The sequence below is a fragment of the Garra rufa genome, chromosome 19 (genome assembly GCF_049309525.1).
Source record: "Garra rufa chromosome 19, GarRuf1.0, whole genome shotgun sequence".
Lineage (NCBI taxonomy): Eukaryota > Metazoa > Chordata > Actinopteri > Cypriniformes > Cyprinidae > Garra > Garra rufa.
This window is the reverse complement of record NC_133379.1, coordinates 33,546,844-33,567,391: the sequence shown is the minus strand read 5'-3', so window position 1 is coordinate 33,567,391 and position 20,548 is coordinate 33,546,844. Positions and strand designations below refer to the sequence as shown.

Here is a 20,548-nt window from a genome sequence, read left to right as displayed (position 1 = left end):
CTCGTAAATGGCGTAAAACAGTGATTTATTTACATGACTGCTTCGATGCCCCATTGATCTCATTGACAAGCTGTTGTGAGCATCGGCTAACTGACCCCAGATTTCGGACAGCAGTGGACAAGACGAGATGAGATATGCAAGGTACGTTTACACTCGGTATCATGATTCAATACACTTTAGGTCAATATCACACCGGAGTTCTCCTTTAACACCCACTTTTCACAATCCAGCCAGTTCCTGATAAACAAAATCAAGTCCCATCCTACATTTTTTTTTTTCAGTGAACAGTAAATATTGAATATTGAGTCATAATTTTCTTTGGGTAAAAATGAATAATCGTTAAAATACAACTTTCTCCATTTTTATATTACGTGACACCCATTTTCATAGTCCACTCAATTCCCAATGGATAAAATCTCATTGAATATTCAATTTCAGATTAGATGAAAGCACAGTAGTCTGCGAATGGCAATTTGTGTTGACTTAAAAAAAAAAAACGCCAAATTTTCATTGAGTATTTTTTAAGAACTGTTTATCGTTGAAATACAACTTTCTCCATTTTTATGTAAAGTCAGCAGGGAATCAAATCGAGTCAGTTTGCATACATAATGCATGTCTTGCTCATATCATGAATGTTTTTCACAAAAAAATGTGTTTATAAAATCAAAATGCTTTAATGTGCTCATCCAGCAAAACGACTTCACTGTTGATGTCATCATGTAGAGCGTGCAACGCTATTGGATAACACTAGCTAATACCCAAACAACTATTTAGGCACTGTGTTTTGTAAATTTGCATTCGGTTCAGCTGCATACTGGTACGTGACGCCCATTTTCATAGTCCACTCAATTCCCAATGGATAAAATCTCATTAAATATTTAATTTCACATCAGATTAGGAAAGCACAATAGTGTGTGAATGGCAATTTGTGTTGACTTTAAAGAAAAACAACAAAACGGAATCTGACCCGGTTTACTCTCCTAATGCATGTTTTTCTTATACAGTTATGAGATTATTTGACAAAATATGTTTATATTTAATATTAATATTAATATATATATATATATATATGTATATATGTATAGTAAATGTTTTTTACATTTGTTAAATTTATATCTAATATTTTATCAAAATGCTATAACTGCACATCTTGTGAAACAACTTTACAGCTGATGACATCACGTAGGCCATACAAGGGTATTGGATAATGTTAACAAATAGCCAAACAACTATATTAAAGCATTAGGTTTTTGTAAAGTGGCATTCAGTTTGGTTGCATGCTGATATGTAACACCCACTTTTCAAAATCCAGTCAAATCCCATTGGATAAAACCAAACCCCGTCCTGCTTTTTTTTCTCACTGAATATTAAATAGTGAATACTCGGTCATAATTTTCTTAGTATTATTTTAAGAATTCTTTATCATTTAAATACAGCTTTCTCCGTTTTTATTTAAAGTCAGCATGGAATCAGAATTGACCCCGTTTACATTCTTAATGCACGTCTTGCTCTCATGATTTTTTTTTTTTTATAAAAAATGATAAAAAGCTATTGGATAATGCTTATTGTGTTTTGTAAATTTGCATTCGATTCAGCTGCATACTGGTACATAATGGCCAGTCCATTCCCAATAGATAAAATGTCATTAAATATTCAATTTCACATCAGATTAGGAAAGCACAATAGTCTGTGAATGGCATTTTGTGTTGACTTTAAAATCTTACAAAATCTGTTTTGTACTGATATGTAAGTTCATAAGTTCATGGACTGGTTTGTCTAATGTTGGAAATAGCTTTCGATTAGTCTTGACTTCAGCATTTTTATGTATTGTTAGGGTGTCTCAGAATAGTTTGTTGCTTCGCAAAGGCAAAATGCCAAAAACAAGTACATCTAGTAGCACAGCAAATAGTGCCATAATTTAAAAGAACAGCACCATCACTCCTTTCACTAAAGCTGCTGCATGATTTGACTGCAAGCTAGCCAACGCCATCATGGACCTTTGTTCTTCCTGCACGCAGTTTCCCTGCAAACGTCATTCCAGAAGATTCCCTTCTCCCCTTACACCCCTCCTTCCAGTCCCGTCTCATATTCCCTCATTTTTTTCCTCCACCTCTCCTTTCTGCGTGTTCCTCTCTCTCTGTGTCTCTCCTCGAATCTGTTTGTCTTCTTTGGCTGCAGCAGCTGGTTGCAGTCTTGAGCCAGAGTCTCATCCGCGCGTCCCCCTCCCCCCCACGAGTGCACGCAAAGACAAAAGGCCAGGGCTGCTCGTCGGAACACTGCCCCCTTCCTCCCTGCGCTGTCGTGTGCATCTGCAGAGGAGAGAGTGACCTATAGAACGGGAACCAGCAGGCTCATAGTGAAGGGGGGGGGGGGGGAAATCACACTCATACAGAATGGGGCCTGGCTGGACTGACGTCTTGCATAAGCCTTTCCACGAAGATTCCCGGTAGTAGGGCCGAGGCGAAGCGGGGTAGGGCGAGAGCCTGTGTTTTCCCTGTTTGTGTGTGTTTTTCTCCGTGTCACGGCCTTTGTTTTTCTCTCTCGTTTGGCAGAGACCGGACACGGTTGCCCAGGGCTGGAGGATTAGCTGATTTTAATTGACAGAGATCCGTGTTTCTCACTGGTTTTCTGGGGAAAAGGCGAGAGGAGGAAGCAGGGACACTGGCTAGAAGAGAGGAACAGGGACCATGGAGAGTGTGAGAGTGAGGGAGAGAGAGAGAGAGGGAGAGGGGAGGCAGAGAAGGAAGTAGAAGCAGTCCAGTGCTGCAGAATGGGGTAAAACCGAGAGGCACAATCAAAAAGAGGTCAGGTACCGAGCCTGTTTAAATTCTACTTGCTATCTCTGTGTCTTGTTTTCTTCTGTCAGGAAACGGTGCTCATCTTGTGGTTTTGGTTTACACAATGCTTGTGGAATGTGCATCTGCTTTTTGACTTTTCGTTTTTCCTTCTCTCATTCATCCATCCATCCATCCATCCATATAAACCAGCCTCTGGTGTGCATGTATTTTTCATAAACGTCCTCTACAGTCTGTGTTTTTCAGGCCTAGCTTGACAAGGTGAACTGCACATGCATTCTGAACACAAACCTCTCCGGTGATATTAACACACACTCAAAGCAGGGATATTTTGCAGGAATATCGAAGATTTGATGAAGAAACGGCCAGCTTCTGTGTCTCCAGTGTGACTGCACTGCAGCACACACATTATGCAGGGTGACCGGAACCGGCTGAAACCGGTTTGAGGCAGACGAGGAGGCTCGGAAACAATACAGTCACTGTGCTACAGGCAGATAGCCGACTGCTTCATGGCAGCCAAAATGGCTAAGGGGTCTTCAGGAGTGATACAGCCCAGAGCAGGGACGTTAGAGAGACTCTCTTTGCGCACCTCCAGACGGCAATGCACGTCAGGGCCGGGCGGCAGCCATGAGAGCTGAGCAGATATGGTGACCGTGGGTCACTGTGTGCTGTTATTCATGGTGGTCACTGTCCAGAATGGTCTCTGGCGTGCCTTTCCTCCTGGTGGATCGTTTCCTGAAGGGCCCTGCCTAGTGCAAAAAGTGGATTTTTTTTTTCTTCTGCTGTCAGGGAGAAAGAAGGAGGAGGGTGGTGGTGGTGTTTTGTTGTGGAGGTGGTGAGAGGAAGGAAGGAAGGAAGAAGGGAAGGAAAGCAAGATTGTTTGCTCTAGTTGTCGGAACACAGAGGGTGAGGAGTGGCTCATTTGCATGTTTCCACTTCTGTATGTTTGCATGCGTGTGCATGTGCGTGTATTCTTGCATTATGTGATATTTCTGTGTCGTGCAGCGGCCTGATTTTAAAGGCCTCGGATAGAAACCCGAGATTCACAGTTGTTTTCCTCTCATTTGAAATCAGCTCGGCTGTAAATGTGTTTAGGCCACATACTGGCTTAATGTCTTTCATTAAAATCCTCTTGTCCCTGTGTTATTTCTTTCGTTCTTGTTCTGTCTTTTGTTTGCTGCTCCTTCTCTACTTACATACCTTACCACATTGGCTCCATTGTGTGCGGGGAAGGCCGTCTTGGCCCTGCGCACCCTGTGCGTGCAGATGTTATTAGCTGTAATGGAGGCAGGGCTGCAGTGCTCTCTTCCATTTCAATAAAAGCAGCAGTAGCAGGAGTAATGGGGGGTGGCTAACCTTACTAGCACAACACAGCCTTATTTTCTTTGTGATTTTCTTTCTTCTCTTATCAATTTAAATATGCCAAAATAGTAATGTTCATATGTGGTTGTGTTTTTATTTTAAGAAAAACATTATAAAGGACCAAATCTGTAAAAATAAATACAAAAAATAATTATTTAGGTGAGAAATTATTATTATTTTTAACAAAATGTATTATTTTTCACATAATGTGGTCTTATAGTTTATTTTATACATTCAATATTTATTTTATATATATATATATATATATATATATATATATATATTAATATATATTAATCCTTTAATCAGTTTCTGTATTTAAATCCTTTATTTGTTATATTTATTTCAATTTTTGGGGAAAAAAAAGGGGCAAAACATGCTCAGGCTTAATCAATTCAGTGTTTTGACTATCTATGGAAGAAAATTAATTATTTTTTCATAGTGCTGTACATCAAATTTGTTTGCAAAGATGCATTTTCTCTCTTTTTCTAAGTTGAGATTATGTTCTACGTGTCGTATTTGGGCTATTCATACCATTTCCAGAGGCGTTTATATACAAATCTATTTAATGGAAGTTTACAGTATACCATGTACAAATAATTCATATTTCTATTTTTATTTACATGTATTGAACTGACTAAATTTGTGTCTCTAGTGAGAGGTGATTTTTATGTTACCTACAGCCAGATTTAAATATAGCACACATTAGTCATTCACATGAAGAGGTTTCTGCATCTCTGAATAGCATTTTTAATTTTTTTTGGCTCTTATGCGAAGTGAATTATAATCTTATTTAATGAGAAGTTAAATGTGTGAAGGCTTGTTGGAGATCAGTGAGGATGAAAAAGAACAAGTTGTTAGATAACATCAGGTGCATTTTTAGAGTTCTACTACCTTCATTAAAAATTCTGCCTGATTGACAGGATTTTTTTAAACATGATAGTAAAAAAGTTGCAGTTTCTGCATTATGGATAGGTTCTGAAAAGTTGTAATGCCTTAAAGACATTTAGCACTGTTTTTTTATATTTTATATATTGTGTAGTTCATTTGTATTTTCAATCTTATCCTTCTTGTCTGGAATCTAATCATTTTTTAGGCTTTAAGCACTTCTTGCTACTGTCCTTGCTAAAATCTAATCAGCCAGTTTTTTTACTTCTAATTGTAATAAGAATTTTTTTCCCTTTGTTTCTCAAAGGTGTTTAGCTCATTCTCATAAGACCATGGGCGACATGAAAACCCCAGACTTTGATGATTTGCTTGCGGCCTTTGACATTCCTGATATGGTTGATCCCAAGGCTGCCATCGAGTCCGGCCATGATGATCATGAGGGACAGCTCAAACATAATGCCCACCATGAAGAGGACTCCCACGCTTCGTCAGGTCCAGATGTTGGAGTTAGTGTTATTGTTAAGAACGTCCGGAATTTTGATGCCACTGAACATCTTTCAGAGAAGGATGTTCATCCCACTGTCGGAAACGGACTGCACAATGGTTTCTTGCCCGTGTCACCCAACAACAGATTTAACAAAGTGAGTGACAAACTTCAAAAAGGCGAAGTCCATGGAATAGCAGGAAATGCTACTTTCAACCAGTTCAGCCCCATCTCTAGTGCCGAGGAGTTTGATGATGATGACAAGATTGAAGTAGATGACCCTGCCGACAAACAAAGTAATTTACAGTTTAGACCAAACCCTCTAACTGGTCTGAGTGGAAAGACGGAAGAGCCTCGTTCTCAACACACCAAACCAGATGGTCCATCTAAGCCAAGAACAAATGGCAATTACAATCATATGAAAGTTGAGAAGAGTAGCGCAAATGGCACAGTCACACCTGTAACCTCAAACCTGTATGAATCTCAAAAACCAAGAAAAACTGACGAGCCCTCCAAAGAAAGATCCCAAGAAACAAAAGAGCCTGGAGAACCAGTCGTTGAGTTAAATGTGACCAACCTCTCCCAAGCCAAGGCCAAATCATCTGCAAAGCTCTCATCCTGCATTGCTGCAATTGTAGCACTCAGTGCAAAGAAAGCTAGCACAGAAGCAACATCTCCAGAATCCCTAGGCACACCTCGAGATTCACCCAGAGAGGCTAAAGAGATCCCAAAGGTTACGGATAAATCCCCAGAGCAGGAGTCAGCTCTGGAGCTTGGCAAGAAGGTGTTTTCAAAACAACCTGAGAGTCCTTGCAGTGTTACCAGTGAAAGCAGCAGCAAAGAATCTCCCACATCTCCAGCAGGATCTATACCAGTCATTCCTAAAGTCCGCATTAAAACGATTAAGACATCTTCTGGGCAGATCAAGAGGACAGTTACCAGAGTTCTGCCCGAGTTTGATCCTGAAGCCTTGAAGAAAGGTATTGATTCTTCACCCAACGTCGCCTCTTCTCTGCTGTCCTCTTCAACCTCACCTTCTGTTTTCTCATCTTCCACAAGAACTTTGCCGACCACAGTAGTAACAACTTCTGGAGGCTCTGCCATTGAGGTAACCAAACAAATGACCATCAAACCTGTGGCCACTGCTTTTTTACCTGTCTCAGCTGTTAAGACGGCAGGCTCCCAAGTGATTAACCTAAAACTTGCCAACAATACGACTGTAAAGGCCACTGTCATTCCAGCGGCATCTGTTCAGAGTGCCAGCAGTGCCATCCTCAAAGCTGCAAATGCCATTCAGCAACAAACTGTCATGGTGCCTGCTTCCAGCCTAACAAACACCAAACTTGTGCCAAAGACTGTCCACCTTACCAACTTAAATCTCTTGCCTCAGAATGCATCGGCGGCCGAGCTCCACCAGGTTCTGTCTAAGCCCCAACAACCCATCAAGCAAGCCTTGTTGGCCCAACAACAGAAGAAAGTGTCTCGGGTCCAGGTCCTAACCAGCTCCCAGAGCTCAGTGGTAGAGGCCTTCAATAAAGTTTTGAGTAGCATTAACCCAGTGCCAGTTTATGTACCCAATCTCAGCCCTCCGATTTCCGCCTGTATATCTTTACCATCCCGAGGTTACAAATGCTTGGAATGTGGTGATTCCTTTGCCCTGGAAAAAAGCCTCACTCAGCATTATGACCGTAGAAGCGTCCGCATTGAGGTCACTTGCAACCACTGCGCCAAAAACCTAGTCTTCTACAACAAGTGCAGCCTTCTATCACATGCTAGGGGCCACAAAGACAAAGGGGTTGTCATGCAGTGTTCTCATCTCATCTTGAAGCCAATTCCAGCTGACCAGATGATCCTAGCTCCATCAGTAACCTCCAGCACTCCCACCTCATCAGCTAACTTTGGATCATCAGTAGTGGGAAGTCCGGGAAAAGGAAACCCGACCACGGTGATCTCTGCACCCTCTTCGGCTCCTGTTGTGGCTGCTATGCCTCTAGATAAGGACGTCTCTAAGGTCTGCAGATCGAGTCTGAAGTGCTTGGAATGTAATGAGACATTTCAGGAAGAGTCATCTCTTGCAATGCACTACCAGCAGGCTTCTGAATCCGGTGGGCAGGTGGGTGCATAGATTCATTGTAATGTTGAATGCTGAAATGGTCATCAGCGTCTTCCAGTGTTGTAGTCGAGACCAGGCCAGGATTCGAGTAGGTTGAGTGCAAGTCGAGACCAAGACCGGGGCTTGGTCCTACAAGCATCGTAATCTAAGTTGATCATAGAGACCATTGGTGGCAATAGGTCTACAATCTACTTAGGCTTCCGATTAGGGCTGGCACTTGATTCAATTCGAGTACTTGATTTAAAAAAATCCTTGATTGCATTTTACCTTTGTCGAGTAACCGGCAAAATACATATGTTATATATGCATTTTTGTCATTTTAAAGGCTATTGTTAACTTGGGTCTATTTTTATTACTTAAAAAAGTAAGTATAATTATCCAAATACTCAATTAATTATCAGAATAATCAATCGATTGCTTGATTACCAAAATAATCGTTAGTGACAGCCCTACTTCCAATGCTTTTTGGAAACACAGATCTGGACTCAACCTACTCAAAACCTGACAAATGCAGCCCAGAAGAAGGTCGGATCAGAGCCCAGTCTTGAGTACAACACTGGCTTCCTCCATTTTATTTTCAAAAATGTGACCCTGTACCACAAAACCAGTCATAAGTGTAAATTTGTCGAAATTGAGATTCTTACGTCATCCGAAAGCTGAGTAAATAAGCTTTCCATTGATATATTGTTTGTTAAAATAGGACAATGTTAGTCTGATATACAACTATTTGAAAACCTGGAATCTGAGGGTGCAAAAAAATCTAAATATTGAAAAAATCGCCTTAAAAGTTGTCCAAATGAAGTTCTTAGCAATGCATATTAGTAATCAAAAATCAAGTTTTTATATATTTATGGTAGAAAATCTACAAAATATCTTCATGGAACATGATCTTTACTTAATATGCTAATGATTTTTGGCATAAAAGAAAAATCGATAATTTTGACCCATGCAATGTATTTTTGGCTATTGCTACAAATAGACCCGTGCAACTTAAGACTGGTTTTGTGGTCCAGGGTCACAAATAGTTGTATTGAAGATGTTTTGAACAATATGCTTGTGCTTTTCCTTCAACTTAAACAGAAAACCTGCACCATTTGCCAAATGCTACTGCCAAACCAGTGTAGCTTTGCTTCCCATCAGCGGATACATCAGCACAAGTCTCCGTACATCTGCCCTGAATGTGGAGCTATCTGTCGATCTGTCCATTTTCAGTCTCATGTGACCAAGAACTGCCTGCACTACACACGCCGAGTGGGCTACCGGTTAGTACTGTTACTGTAACTGTCGAGGCCAAAAAGAAGCTCATGCTTCTTTGCAAGTAAATGTTTATTTATTTGTTTATGCTAAACACTTGATCCAGTAATCAGCAAAACTGTGTAGTATCTTCACTGACCAATGTAATACATCATGCCATAGTATAATGTATCACAATTCAATTAAAGAATGTGACGGCATTCATTGTGTATATAAAAAATAGATTGCGATATATCACGTGTTCTTTTACAAGAACTACAGTGCCTTGCAGAAGTATTCATACCCCTTATTTTTTTTTATTGCCTTATTTTAAACTGCTTTAAATTACTTTTTTTCCACATCAATCTACACTCCATACACCATAATGACAAAGCATAAACAGAATTGTCAAAACTTCGTACATTTATTTAAAAACAAACTGAAATAAGTACATTGTATAAGTATTCATACCCTTAACTCAGTCTAATGTCTTTTTGGGTATGATACGATAAGTTTTGCAGATCTGCATTTGGTAATTATCTGCAATTCTTCTCCTTACCTCTTCACCTCTCAAGCTTTGTCAGCTTGGATGGGGGCAAACACTTTTTTTCAGGTTTCTCCAGAAATATTTGATTGGGTTCAAGCCAAGGACTTCACAGAGTTGTCTTTAAGCCACTCTTGCTGTGGGCTTAGGGTCATTGTCCTGTTAGAAGGTGAACCTTCTACCCAGCCTGAGGTTCTGAACGCTCTGGACTGGGGTTTCTTTAAGGCTCAATATTTTGGTGCACTGAGCTTCTCTTGAATGAGGCTGCTACCAGAAGACTTTACTTTTGGGATGGTACTCTGCAGGTGATGATCAGTACCTGGTGTCCTTCAAACATGATGCTTGGAATTGAGGTTCATCCGACCAGAGAATCTTGTTTCTCACAGTCTGATGGTCCTCTAGGTGATGTTTGAGGAGAGGATAGAGTTTGGCCACACTGCCATAAAGCCCAGATTGGTGGAGTGTTGCAGTAATGTGTTTTTTCTGTAAGTTTGCATATACGATCATGGAGCTCAACTAGAGTCACCATCTTCTCCATCAATTGCTCAGTTTGGCCAGGAGGCCAGCTTTAGGAAGAGTCCTGGTTGTTTCAAACTTCTTCTACTAAGGGTAATAGAGACTACATGCTTCTGTGAAGCTTCAATGCAGCAGAATTTTTTCTGAACTCTTCCTCAGATGTGTGGCTTGATGCTATCCTGTTTCTGAGCTCTAGGCATTTTTTTTTTCCTCAGGGCTTGCTTGGCTCTGATATGAATTTTCAGCTGTTAGACCATTTATTAATACGTGTGTGCCTTTCCAAATCATTCCCATTCAATTGAATTTTCCACAGGTTATCTCCACTCGAAGTGTAGTAACATGTACAAGTAATATGAATGCTCCTGAGCTAAATTTCACCTGTCCCAGATAAGAGTTTGAATACTTATGCAATGGAATTACTTAAGTTTTTTATTTTTTATACATTTGCAAAAAATTTAGAAACTTGTTTTATTATTTTATAATTTAAAACAGTTTAACATATGGCAGCAACATAACAAAACATGATCAAATGAAGGGGTATGAATACTTTTGCAAAGCACTGTAAGTATTGTGAAACTATCGAATCACGACTCTAGTATTGTGTATTGAACCAAATTGTGTATGAGTGTATCCACCTCTACTGACCTCAGCCTCTGTTCTAATTTCTGAGTTGACATAAAAGCCTCTATTTATGCTTAAAACATGCATTCAAATACAGAATGTGCTTAAGTGTTTAATTGGTTTTGAGTGGAACACGAAATGAGGGCTCGTCATTCTTTCAAAACGGCAATCACGAAGCTATTCACTGTTATTATTCTGCCATTCTCTCATGATTGATGCCGCATTAAAGGTGACTGGCATTGATTATGGAAACAAAAAAAAAAAGAGGGTTAGGTTATATTCAAGAGTAACACTTTCTTTTTTTTTCGCCTTTTAGCTGTGTTCACTGTAGTGTCATCTTTGCTGACGTTGCTGCTCTCAAGTCCCACATTCAGGGATCCCACTGTGAAATCTTCTACAAATGCCCAATCTGCCCCATGGCTTTTAAATCAGCCCCCGGTACACATTCCCATGCCTACACCCAGCATCCAGGAGTCAAAATTGGAGAGCCTAAGTGAGTCTTTTCTTTATAATTTCATGGAGTTTATAGAATAGTGTTTATGTGATTCATGATGTCTCATTTGACCACAAAACCAGTCTTAAGTAGCACGGGTATATTTGTAGCAATAGCCAATTTTTATGGGTCAAAATTATAGATTTTTATTTTATGCCAAAAATGAATCATTAGGATTTAAGTAAAGATCATGTTCCATGAAGATATTTTGTAAATTTCTTATCGTAAAAATATCAAAACTTTTTGATTAGTAATATGCATTGCTAAAAACTTTATTTGGACAACTTTAAAGGCGATTTTCTCAATATTTAGATTTTTTTGCATTTCAAATAGTTGTGTCTTGTAATATTATCCTGTCCGAACAAACCATACATCAATAGAAAGCTTATTTATTTAATTTATTTTCCGATTAAAAAATGGACCCGTATGACTTGTTTTGTGGTCCAGGGTCCACATTTCTATAGTCATTTCTCACAGTTTTGAAGGTAAAAACATTTTTAGAGAAACCAGATGCTTATGCAAGCGATAATGAATGTATAGCCATTCATTATACCAAAATAAACCCAAATGGGTCATCAGATCTTATATTCTATTTATTGCTTACCACACAAGTAAATAGACAGACATGAAGTATTGATTTGAGTTGAACTAATTATATTGTGTGAGACGAAAGACTGCGACATGCAGCTCACACAGCTGTTTTTCTGGGAAAATGGTTAGTTATACATTAGAGCTGTCATTATATAAGAATATTTGACCTCAGATTTCAGTGATTGACCAATTAGACTCAAGTATTTCATAGAGCTGTATAATGTTTATTGCAGATCTGTCTGATTGGTATTTATGGTTAGCTTTGTGGATTGTTTTTTTCACTAAAATAAAACACTATTCAGCTACAGCATTATTTTCTTACATTGCAAATGCATGCTTTGCCCTAAACACTGCCATCTTTATGTCAAAACAAGCTTGCAGTAATTCTTAGCAGTAGTAGAATAGACGGAAACTCAATAGGTGTGTCAAATCTGTTCGTTTAGAACTCATATGCCACTGACCTTTTCAGGTGAAGAAAGAAATTATGCACGGTGGCTTTAATTTACTGTGTCCTCTCTTTGAACCCGACCACCCCCCAGAAGGCCTGTCGTGTTCATCAGCACTTGTTAATGAAAAGGCCAGATGGTTTGTTTGCACTTCCTGTGTTACCTGTAACCAAGTTGGAAACACGATTAGCTGGCTTATTGACAACACAAATGTTTAATGTAGATGTTTGACACATAAATGAGCTGACGAGTTTCATTATGGAACTTTCAATGATCATAATAATATATTTACTCTAGAGAGAGGAAGAAAATGTTGTTTGTTTTGTTCAGCCAGAGCTATTGAACCTTGTAATGAGAAGACGTAATGAACACCTACACAAGCAAAAACAAGCAACGAAGCGTTTTAGAAAAACTCTCTTTACTGTTACGTTGTTTTGCAGGCTGATCTACAAGTGCTCCATGTGCGACACTGTTTTTACCCAGCAGACTTTGCTCTACACGCACTTTGACCAGCACATATCCAGTCAGAAAGTATCTGTCTTCAAGTGTCCGGATTGTTCGATGCACTACGCCCAAAAGCAGCTCATGTTGGATCATATTAAAGTAAGGGAATAAATCAGTGAAAATTTGTGTTAATTGTCATCACCATATATTATTTAAATTTGTTAAAGTTATTTTTTATGGAAGCCTGTTTCTGCCATTGAATAAAAAATAAAAAATGAATTATTGCGACTTTTTATCTCACAATTCTGACTTTTTTCTCAGAACTATGAGATATAAGTTCGAAATTTAGCCTTTTTTCTTGCAATTGCAAGTTTGTATCACACAATTCTGACTTTTTTCTTGCAATTGTGAGACATAAATTCTTAATTATGACTTTTTCTTTGCAAGTTTATATCTCACAATTCTATTTTTTTCTGGCAATTATGACTTTTTTCTCAGAATTGTGAGTTTGTATCACTCAATTCTGAGTTTTTCTTGCAATTGTGAGATATAAGTTCGTAATTATGACTTTTTTCTCACAGTTCTGACTTTTTTTCTCAGTCCTGACTTTTTTCGCAATTGCGAGTTTGTATTACTAAATTCTGACTTTTTCTTGCAATAGTGAGAAATAAATTAGTAATTATGACTTTCTCTTCGCAAATACAAGTTTATATCTCACAATTCAGACTTTTTTTTCTCACAAATGCAAGTTCATATCTAATTAAAAAAAATTTTTTAATTTTTTTCTTGCAATTCTGACTTTTTTCTCGCAATTGTGATATAAACTCGCAATTCTGACTTTTTCCTCGAAATTCTGACTTTGTGTAATATAAACTTTGTATCTCACAATTCTAACTTTTTTATTGCAATTCTGACTTTTTTCAGAATTGTGAGAGATAAACTCGCAATTCTGACTTTTTTCTCGCAATTTTAATTTTTTTTCTTGCAATTGCGGCTTTGTATCTCACAATTCTGACTTTTTTTATCGCAATTGTGAGGTAAACTCGCAATTCTGCCTTTTTTCTCGCAATTGTGATATAAATTTGCGATTCTTTTATCAGAATTGTGACAAACTGAATTTAAATTTAAATTTTTTTCTCACAATTCTGACTTTTTTCTCAGACTTTTTTTTTTCTCGCAATTGCGAGTTTGCATCTAGCAATTCAAATTTTTTTCCTGCAAATATAAGTTTATATCTCGCAATTCTGGTATTGTTTCTCGCTATTTTAAATTTTTTTCTCAGAATTGTGAGATATAAACTCGCAACTTTGAGAAAAAAGTCTGAATTGTGAGTACAACTTGTAATTCTAGCTTTATTGATCAAAATTGCAACTTTATTTCTCAGAATTGTGAGTTTGTCTTGCAATTCTGACTTTATAAGTTGCAATTTTGAGTTTATATCATGCAATTCTGAAAAAATGTCAGATTTGTGAGTTTCTTTTTATCTCACAATTCTAACTTTAAAACTTGCAATTGCAAGAAAAAAAGTCAGAATTTCGAGTTTGTATTACACAATTCTGAGAAAAATCTGAATCGTGAGATGTAAACTCACATTTGCAAGAAAAAACTCAGAATTGTGAGATAAAAAGTTGCAGTTACCTTTTTTATTTTTTATGTGGTGGCAGAAAATCAGGGCTTCGATAATTTTAAAATAAATTTGACATATAATATTTTTATTTTACAGTTTAGTGAATAATAATAAAAATAAAAAAATGTTTTATTAATATTTAAATTATTATGTTTTTCAAGTCCATGCACGGCATCTTAAAGACCATCGAGGGCCCTCCAAACCTGGGCATCAATCTCCCTCTCAGCTCCAAACCTACAAATTCCATGAGCCCGAATAACAACAATAAAGAGGGCGTCTCTATCAACAACCTTGAGAAGGGAGAGAGGAAGCCATCATCCCCGACAAAAAAGAGTAGTAATGGGACAGACCTTCCCAAAAAAGTCCCATTGTCCACTTCCTGCCCTGGCTGGACCTGCAGGGAGTGCGACCGCTTGTTTACACAGAGAGAAGTCTTCATCGCTCACATGAAAAGAGAGCATGGCAAGGTAAAATATATAGCTTTTTTAGTTCTACTAGATGCTTCAAATTCTTGAGTCTTGTGAGTGAGACCCAGGACACATTATGAACCGCACTGAATTCCTGTACTTAATTGCAGATGTATAGGCATGACCATAATGAATGCTTTTCTTTCTGCTACACCAGCAACTGAAAAAGCATCCGTGTCGACAGTGTGAAAAGTCCTTCAGTTCCTCTCACAGTTTATGTAGACACAACCGAATCAAACACAAGGGCCTACGGAAAGTCTACTCGTGTCCGTGAGTATCATGTGTTTCTGGATCCATTTGTTTTATCTGTGCTTGTGAATTTGAACTTGAACTTAAAAGTGTCAAACAGATCTTTCTTGGGTTTCCTCAGACACTGCCCAGAACCCAGTCGCACTTTCACCAAAAGACTGCTGCTAGAGAAACACATTCAGTTGATGCATGGCATCAAAGACACAGAGGCCAAACTTCCAGCAGATTCCAGCAGCGCAGAGGCCACCCCAGACAAAGAGCAGGTAACCAACAGACAAACTAGCACATTTGGGTCTTTATTATTGTGTGGTACTGTTGCAAGGGCATTAGACAGATGTACACAACCAGGTAGGGTTGGGTTTGGACACAAATTTCACGATTTGATTCAATTTCCGATTCAGTATCAATTATTATTTAGGATGTATATCAGGCGCAATACGTGCCAAATTTTCTCAAGGAAAAAAAAATCTCTCAACTAATGCTGTAAAATATACATTAGAGTCAGTTAGTACTATATTTCTATAATATTGAAAGTTAAAATTAACTGATTTGTTTACAAACACTTACACTCAATGAAATTTTTATAGTAATAAAGTTACAATTACATAATTATATTTCTACTCCAATTTGTGTTAGGAAAAATAAAGATTTAAATGGTGGCTGTCATTAAAACTTGACAGATTTATTCAAACATGAATTAAACACTGAAAAACAGTAAAACTTATAATGATTATGTTATATGCTGCATATTTAGCAAAATGCTTCTTTCTAGCTGACTAATGAGTTTATGGCCACCGAATATGTGTTTTCTGAGGTAAATTTGACATTAAATGACATTGTTTATAAGCTGTTCTTGGCGCTTTGCACTGTTCAAACACTGATTTATTGATTTGTTGTTTGAATATTGTAATAAAATAGACAAAATTTTAAATTTAAGAGTTTGTTTCATATCAGTATAGTAATAAAGTAATAAAGCACAAAGCTTATTGCAATGGGAGGTGCGCTAAAAAGTTTAGTTCATTAACTAAAAACAGACTAGACCAAACAGTTCTTGTGATTTAAGAATTAATATAGTTTCTTAAAAATTAGAATCGATCAAAATCGAGAATTCAATTTTCTTTTCTTTTTTTTTTTGAAAGTAGAGTTTTATGTTCTTCGAGGTTAAATTTATTTAAATAAAATTCAGCAAAAGAATTTAATTTTGTGAAATATTCTTACAATTTAAAAGAACAGTTTTATATTTTAATATATTTTAAAATTTAATTTATTTCTGTGATGACAATGCTGAATTTTCAGCATCATTTTTCTTTGATAAAGTACAAAAAAACAGCATTTATTTGACAATTTCTGTAACGTTATATATGTATTTACTGTCACTTTTTATCAATGTAATGCAGACTCCCTACATAACTATAGCAATTTCTTTCAAAAAATAATTACTGACCCCAAACTTTTGAATGGTAGTGTGTTAACATGTATATGATCTTATGAAGATGTAGTTAATTTAAATGAGCGATATATAGACTACCAGTCAAAAGTTTTTAAACAGTAAGATATTTAATGGTTTTTAAAAAAAGTCTCTTCTGCTCACCAAGCCTGCATTAATTTGATCCAAAGTACAGCAAAACGGCACATTTTTAAATGGTTACTATTTAAAACTGTTTTCTATATGAATATATTTAAAATGTAATTTTTTTCCTGTAATTCAAAAGCTGAATTTTTAGCATCATTACTCCAGTCACATGATCCTTCAGAAATCATTCTAATATTCTGATTTGCTGCTCAAAAAAAAACATTTATTATTATTATTATGTTAAAAACAGGTCAGTAGAATTTTTTCAGTTTTCTTTGATGAATAGAAAGGTCAGAAGAACACCGTTTATCTGAAAAATAATTTTTTATAACAATATAAATGTCTTTATCATCACTTTTGATCAATTTACACCATCCTTGCTAAATAAAAAAAAGAAAAATTATTTAAAAATTTAAAACTGAATTTTACTCAACCATTTTAAATATCGCTAATAATAAATAATAATAATAAATATTTATTGAACAGCAAATCAGCATATTAGAATGATTTCTGAAGAATCATGTGACACTTGAAGACTGGAGTAATGATACTAAAATTAAGCTTTGAAATCACAGGAATAAATTACATTTTACAATATATAGTAAAATATTTCACAATATTACTGCTTTTGGACTGCTTTCTTCAAAAAAAATGTTTGCATTGCATAAAACAATGTCATTTTGTATCTTCAGGTCCCCAGTCCGAAACGTAAGCTCCACACTGAAGAAGAGGACGCTGAGAAGGAAGAGGAAGTGGAAGAAACCGGAGAGGTCACTTCTGCTCAGCGTTCCAAGAGCTCATCCTCACAGCCTCTAAAGAAGCTAAAGATCAACGTCTTCAAAACACACAAGTGCGCCGTGTGTAGCTTCACCACGGAGGACATCGTGCGCTTTCACGAGCACATTCCCCAGCACAAGACCGACGTCTCGTCCTACCAGTGCCGCGAATGCGGCCTGTGTTACACCTCACACAACTCCCTCGCTCGACACCTGTTTATCGTACACAAGCTGAAAGAGCCCCAAGGACTCGGGCGACACAACGAGCAACAAGAGAACACTCCCAACCCGGACACCAACGACGGCATCCCGGATACTCAATGTAAAGTATGTTCAAAAACATTCGAAACGGAGGCAGCCTTAAACACACACATGCGGACACACGGAATGGCCTTCATTAAGTCCAAACGGCTGAGTGCAGCTGAGAAGTAAGAGCGAGGTAGTGCCCCCTAGTGGATGGATGTTGGTTTGCAAGGAGTTATTTGTCTGTAGAGAACGTATAGAAGCGTTTATTAACACATAGAACGTCGTATTCCTTCACTCTGGCCTCTTTGTATGCTCATTTGTTGTGCATACGTATACATATATATATAATTATACATATATATACAAAATGTATAAATCTATACACACAGATTGTGTGTTTAAAGAAGTGTAATATATTAAAATGGATTTATGTGTATTTAATTATCTATGAGAACACATTTTGTATACTTTATGATAGATGTTTGTATGCGTGTTCGATAGACCTTTTTTATAGATTCTTGTTATTTTCTATTTTAGACCGTTCTCGTTGTTTTCTCGTGGGAGCAGATGCTGACACTTCGGTTTCCGAAATGCTGCTAAAAATGCACAGAATGTCACGGTTACTTCTCAGTAAGACATTTTGCACTCTAAAAGGACAATCAGTCCGCAACCTACAACACAAGCAGGAATAGCGACTCCTAAAGCAGCCGTTGAATTGAGCCTGAAAGCTTTTTTGGTGCATTTCTGTTTCGTGAATTAGTCGTCCATTTAAAACTACTATTATTTAGCACTACGGAAGAACAAGACGTAAAAGTAGGTCTTTAAATTTCTATATCTCAGCCACTGCCAAGAGGTCGTGTCCAATCGATATGTGCTTTTTAACTTTGTGTCGTCAAACCTGGGCGATTCTCCGAGTTCATTTCTTCTCAGGCAGCTTGTTTTAAATCATAACTTGTTTGGGATTTTTCCACACTACATTGTCTCCACATTTTGGATTCATGCCCGTTTAATTTTGAGGTACTTTGGGAAGCTTTTGGGAACCACTTTGCCCTGCAGATATGTGAAAGTGAAATCCATGTTTATTTAAAACCAAAGCTCCTCCTTACATGTGAGCTCTAAAGTCGGATAGTTGAGTCTTTTCTCGTTCATGAAATCAGTAATTCCTAAGTGCTGGTATACTGAAGTGTGGTCAAGTGCCTCCGGCACTCGAAAGCCAAACGTATATTTGTCATCAACCTAATTTGCAGTTGAAGTCAAAAGTTTACATCCCCCTTTCAGAATCTGCAAAATGTTAACTATTTTACCAAAATGCATGTTACTGTTTATTTAGTACTGACCTGAATAAGATATTTCACATAAAAGATATTTACATAAAGTCCACAAGATAAAAAAAAAACTAAATCGAAGGTTTACATTCCCTTGATTCTTAAAACTGTGTTGGTACCTGAATTATTTTTTTGTTTAGTGATAGTTGGTCATGAGTCCCTTGTTTGTCCTGTACAGTTAAACTGCCTGCTGTTCTTCAGAGAAATCTTTAGCTTAACAAATTCTTTGGTTTTCCAGTGTTTTTTGTGTATTTGAACCCTTTCAAATAATGACTGTATGATTTTGAGATCCATCTTTTCACACTGAGAACAACTGAGGGACTCATATGCAACTATTACAGAAGGTTCAAACACTTACTGATGCTTAAGAACTTTGCATTAAGAACCGGGGGTGAAAACTTTTGAACAGAATGGAGATGTGCACATTTTTCTTATTTTGTCTAAATGTCATATCTATTTTTCATTTAGTACTGCCCTTCAGAGGCAACAGAAGATGCTTACATGTTCCCCGGAAGACAAAGCAAGTTAAAATTATCCTGATCTTCCTTCTGAAGCATCTGTGAGCGTTGGAATCTTCTGTAATAATTGCATATGAGTCCCTCAGTTGTCCTCAGTGTGAAAAGATGGATCTCAAAATCATACAGTCATTGTTGGAAAGGGTTCAAATACACAAAAATGCTTTAAAACCAAAATATCTGTGGGACCTAAAGGATTTTTCTGAAGAACAACAGGCAGTTTAACTGTTCAGGACAAACAGGGGACTCCAGAACAACTATCACTAAACAAAAAAAAAAAAAAAAACAGCTGTGAATCATTCAGGTAAAAACACAGTATTCAGAAGAGTTTGCAAACTTTTGAACTACTGGTGGACTATATATAAATGTCTTTTATGTGAAATATCTTATTCAGGTCAGTATTAAATTAACAATAATATGCATTTTGTATGATCCATCTTATTACATTAAATAATTAACATTTTGCAGATTCTGAAAGTGGGTGTAAACTTTTGAACTCAACTCTACGTGTTTTTAGTTTGTTTTTTGAGAGCAGCATTTAATGGTAAAGTCTCAAGATTGCTGTTCCACTTACACAAGTGCTAAGTGTGAAAAAGGGAAAAAAAATAGCTGCCTTCACTATAAATGAATGTTTTGGTCAAAATGTGAAAAGAGCTGTACAAATTCTTTGCATTTTTCCCCCCTCAGCGTTTCATTTGATTTCACTCAATTTGTCCTCAAAACTCAGTATTTTCATCTCCTTTTCAATAAATGAGTACTATTGAGGACGCATACGTGCATGAGAGAAGCCATTCACGGTGGTTGTTCTGTTTTATAGAATGTCTTGCTGATGTTCGGTAGACTTTGTTCTATGTTTGTGCAAAAAACGTTATTATTAATAAATAATACATACACAAAACTATTGAACATGTCTATATAGGTATGGAGTTTGTGTGCTTCAGCTCTCGCTTGCCCCATTTTAATTAGCTTGAAAGCAATTCCCTTTCAGGGTCTTGGAATTTAAAAGTCAAGATTTTCCGAATAAGGGGCCGCTGTGAAACGCAGCAATGTGACTGGTGCGTTTATGTTGACTAGGGTGACAGTGACTTTAAATTTGTATTTAATCACTAAATCTGAGGTTTTTATGGTGGTGGATGTTAAAGAAAATGCTTTCATTGAAATATCATCTTTGCTTCATTTAAAATGGACATTAAGTAATCAATATAGTGCTATAAAATCAATGTGAATAGCGTAGATAGCA

The 20,548-nt window shown here is 37.2% G+C and overlaps 1 protein-coding gene across 1 annotated transcript; it reads left to right on the top strand.

Annotated features, from left to right (window-relative positions):
* The first annotated feature begins 5,358 nt into the window (after positions 1–5,358).
* Positions 5,359–20,206, top strand: znf532 (zinc finger protein 532). Its single transcript, XM_073824644.1, has 8 exons — positions 5,359–7,642; positions 8,723–8,904; positions 10,873–11,049; positions 12,527–12,689; positions 14,319–14,624; positions 14,782–14,894; positions 14,995–15,136; positions 17,139–20,206. The coding sequence occupies exons 1-8, from the start codon at positions 5,378–5,380 to the stop codon at positions 17,652–17,654; spliced, it is 3,864 nt and encodes a 1,287-aa protein (XP_073680745.1). The 5' UTR covers positions 5,359–5,377; the 3' UTR covers positions 17,655–20,206.
* Positions 20,207–20,548: the final 342 nt, after the last annotated feature.

Bases quoted from the DNA above. Each gene is read 5' to 3' on its own strand.
- znf532 (XM_073824644.1), top strand. From the start codon at position 5,378: ATGGGCGACATGAAAACCCCAGACTTTGATGATTTGCTTGCGGCCTTT. The intron at 7,643-8,722 runs GTGGGTGCATAG...CAACTTAAACAG, and splicing joins CTTCTGAATCCGGTGGGCAG to AAAACCTGCACCATTTGCCA. The intron at 11,050-12,526 runs GTGAGTCTTTTC...GTTGTTTTGCAG, and splicing joins GTCAAAATTGGAGAGCCTAA to GCTGATCTACAAGTGCTCCA.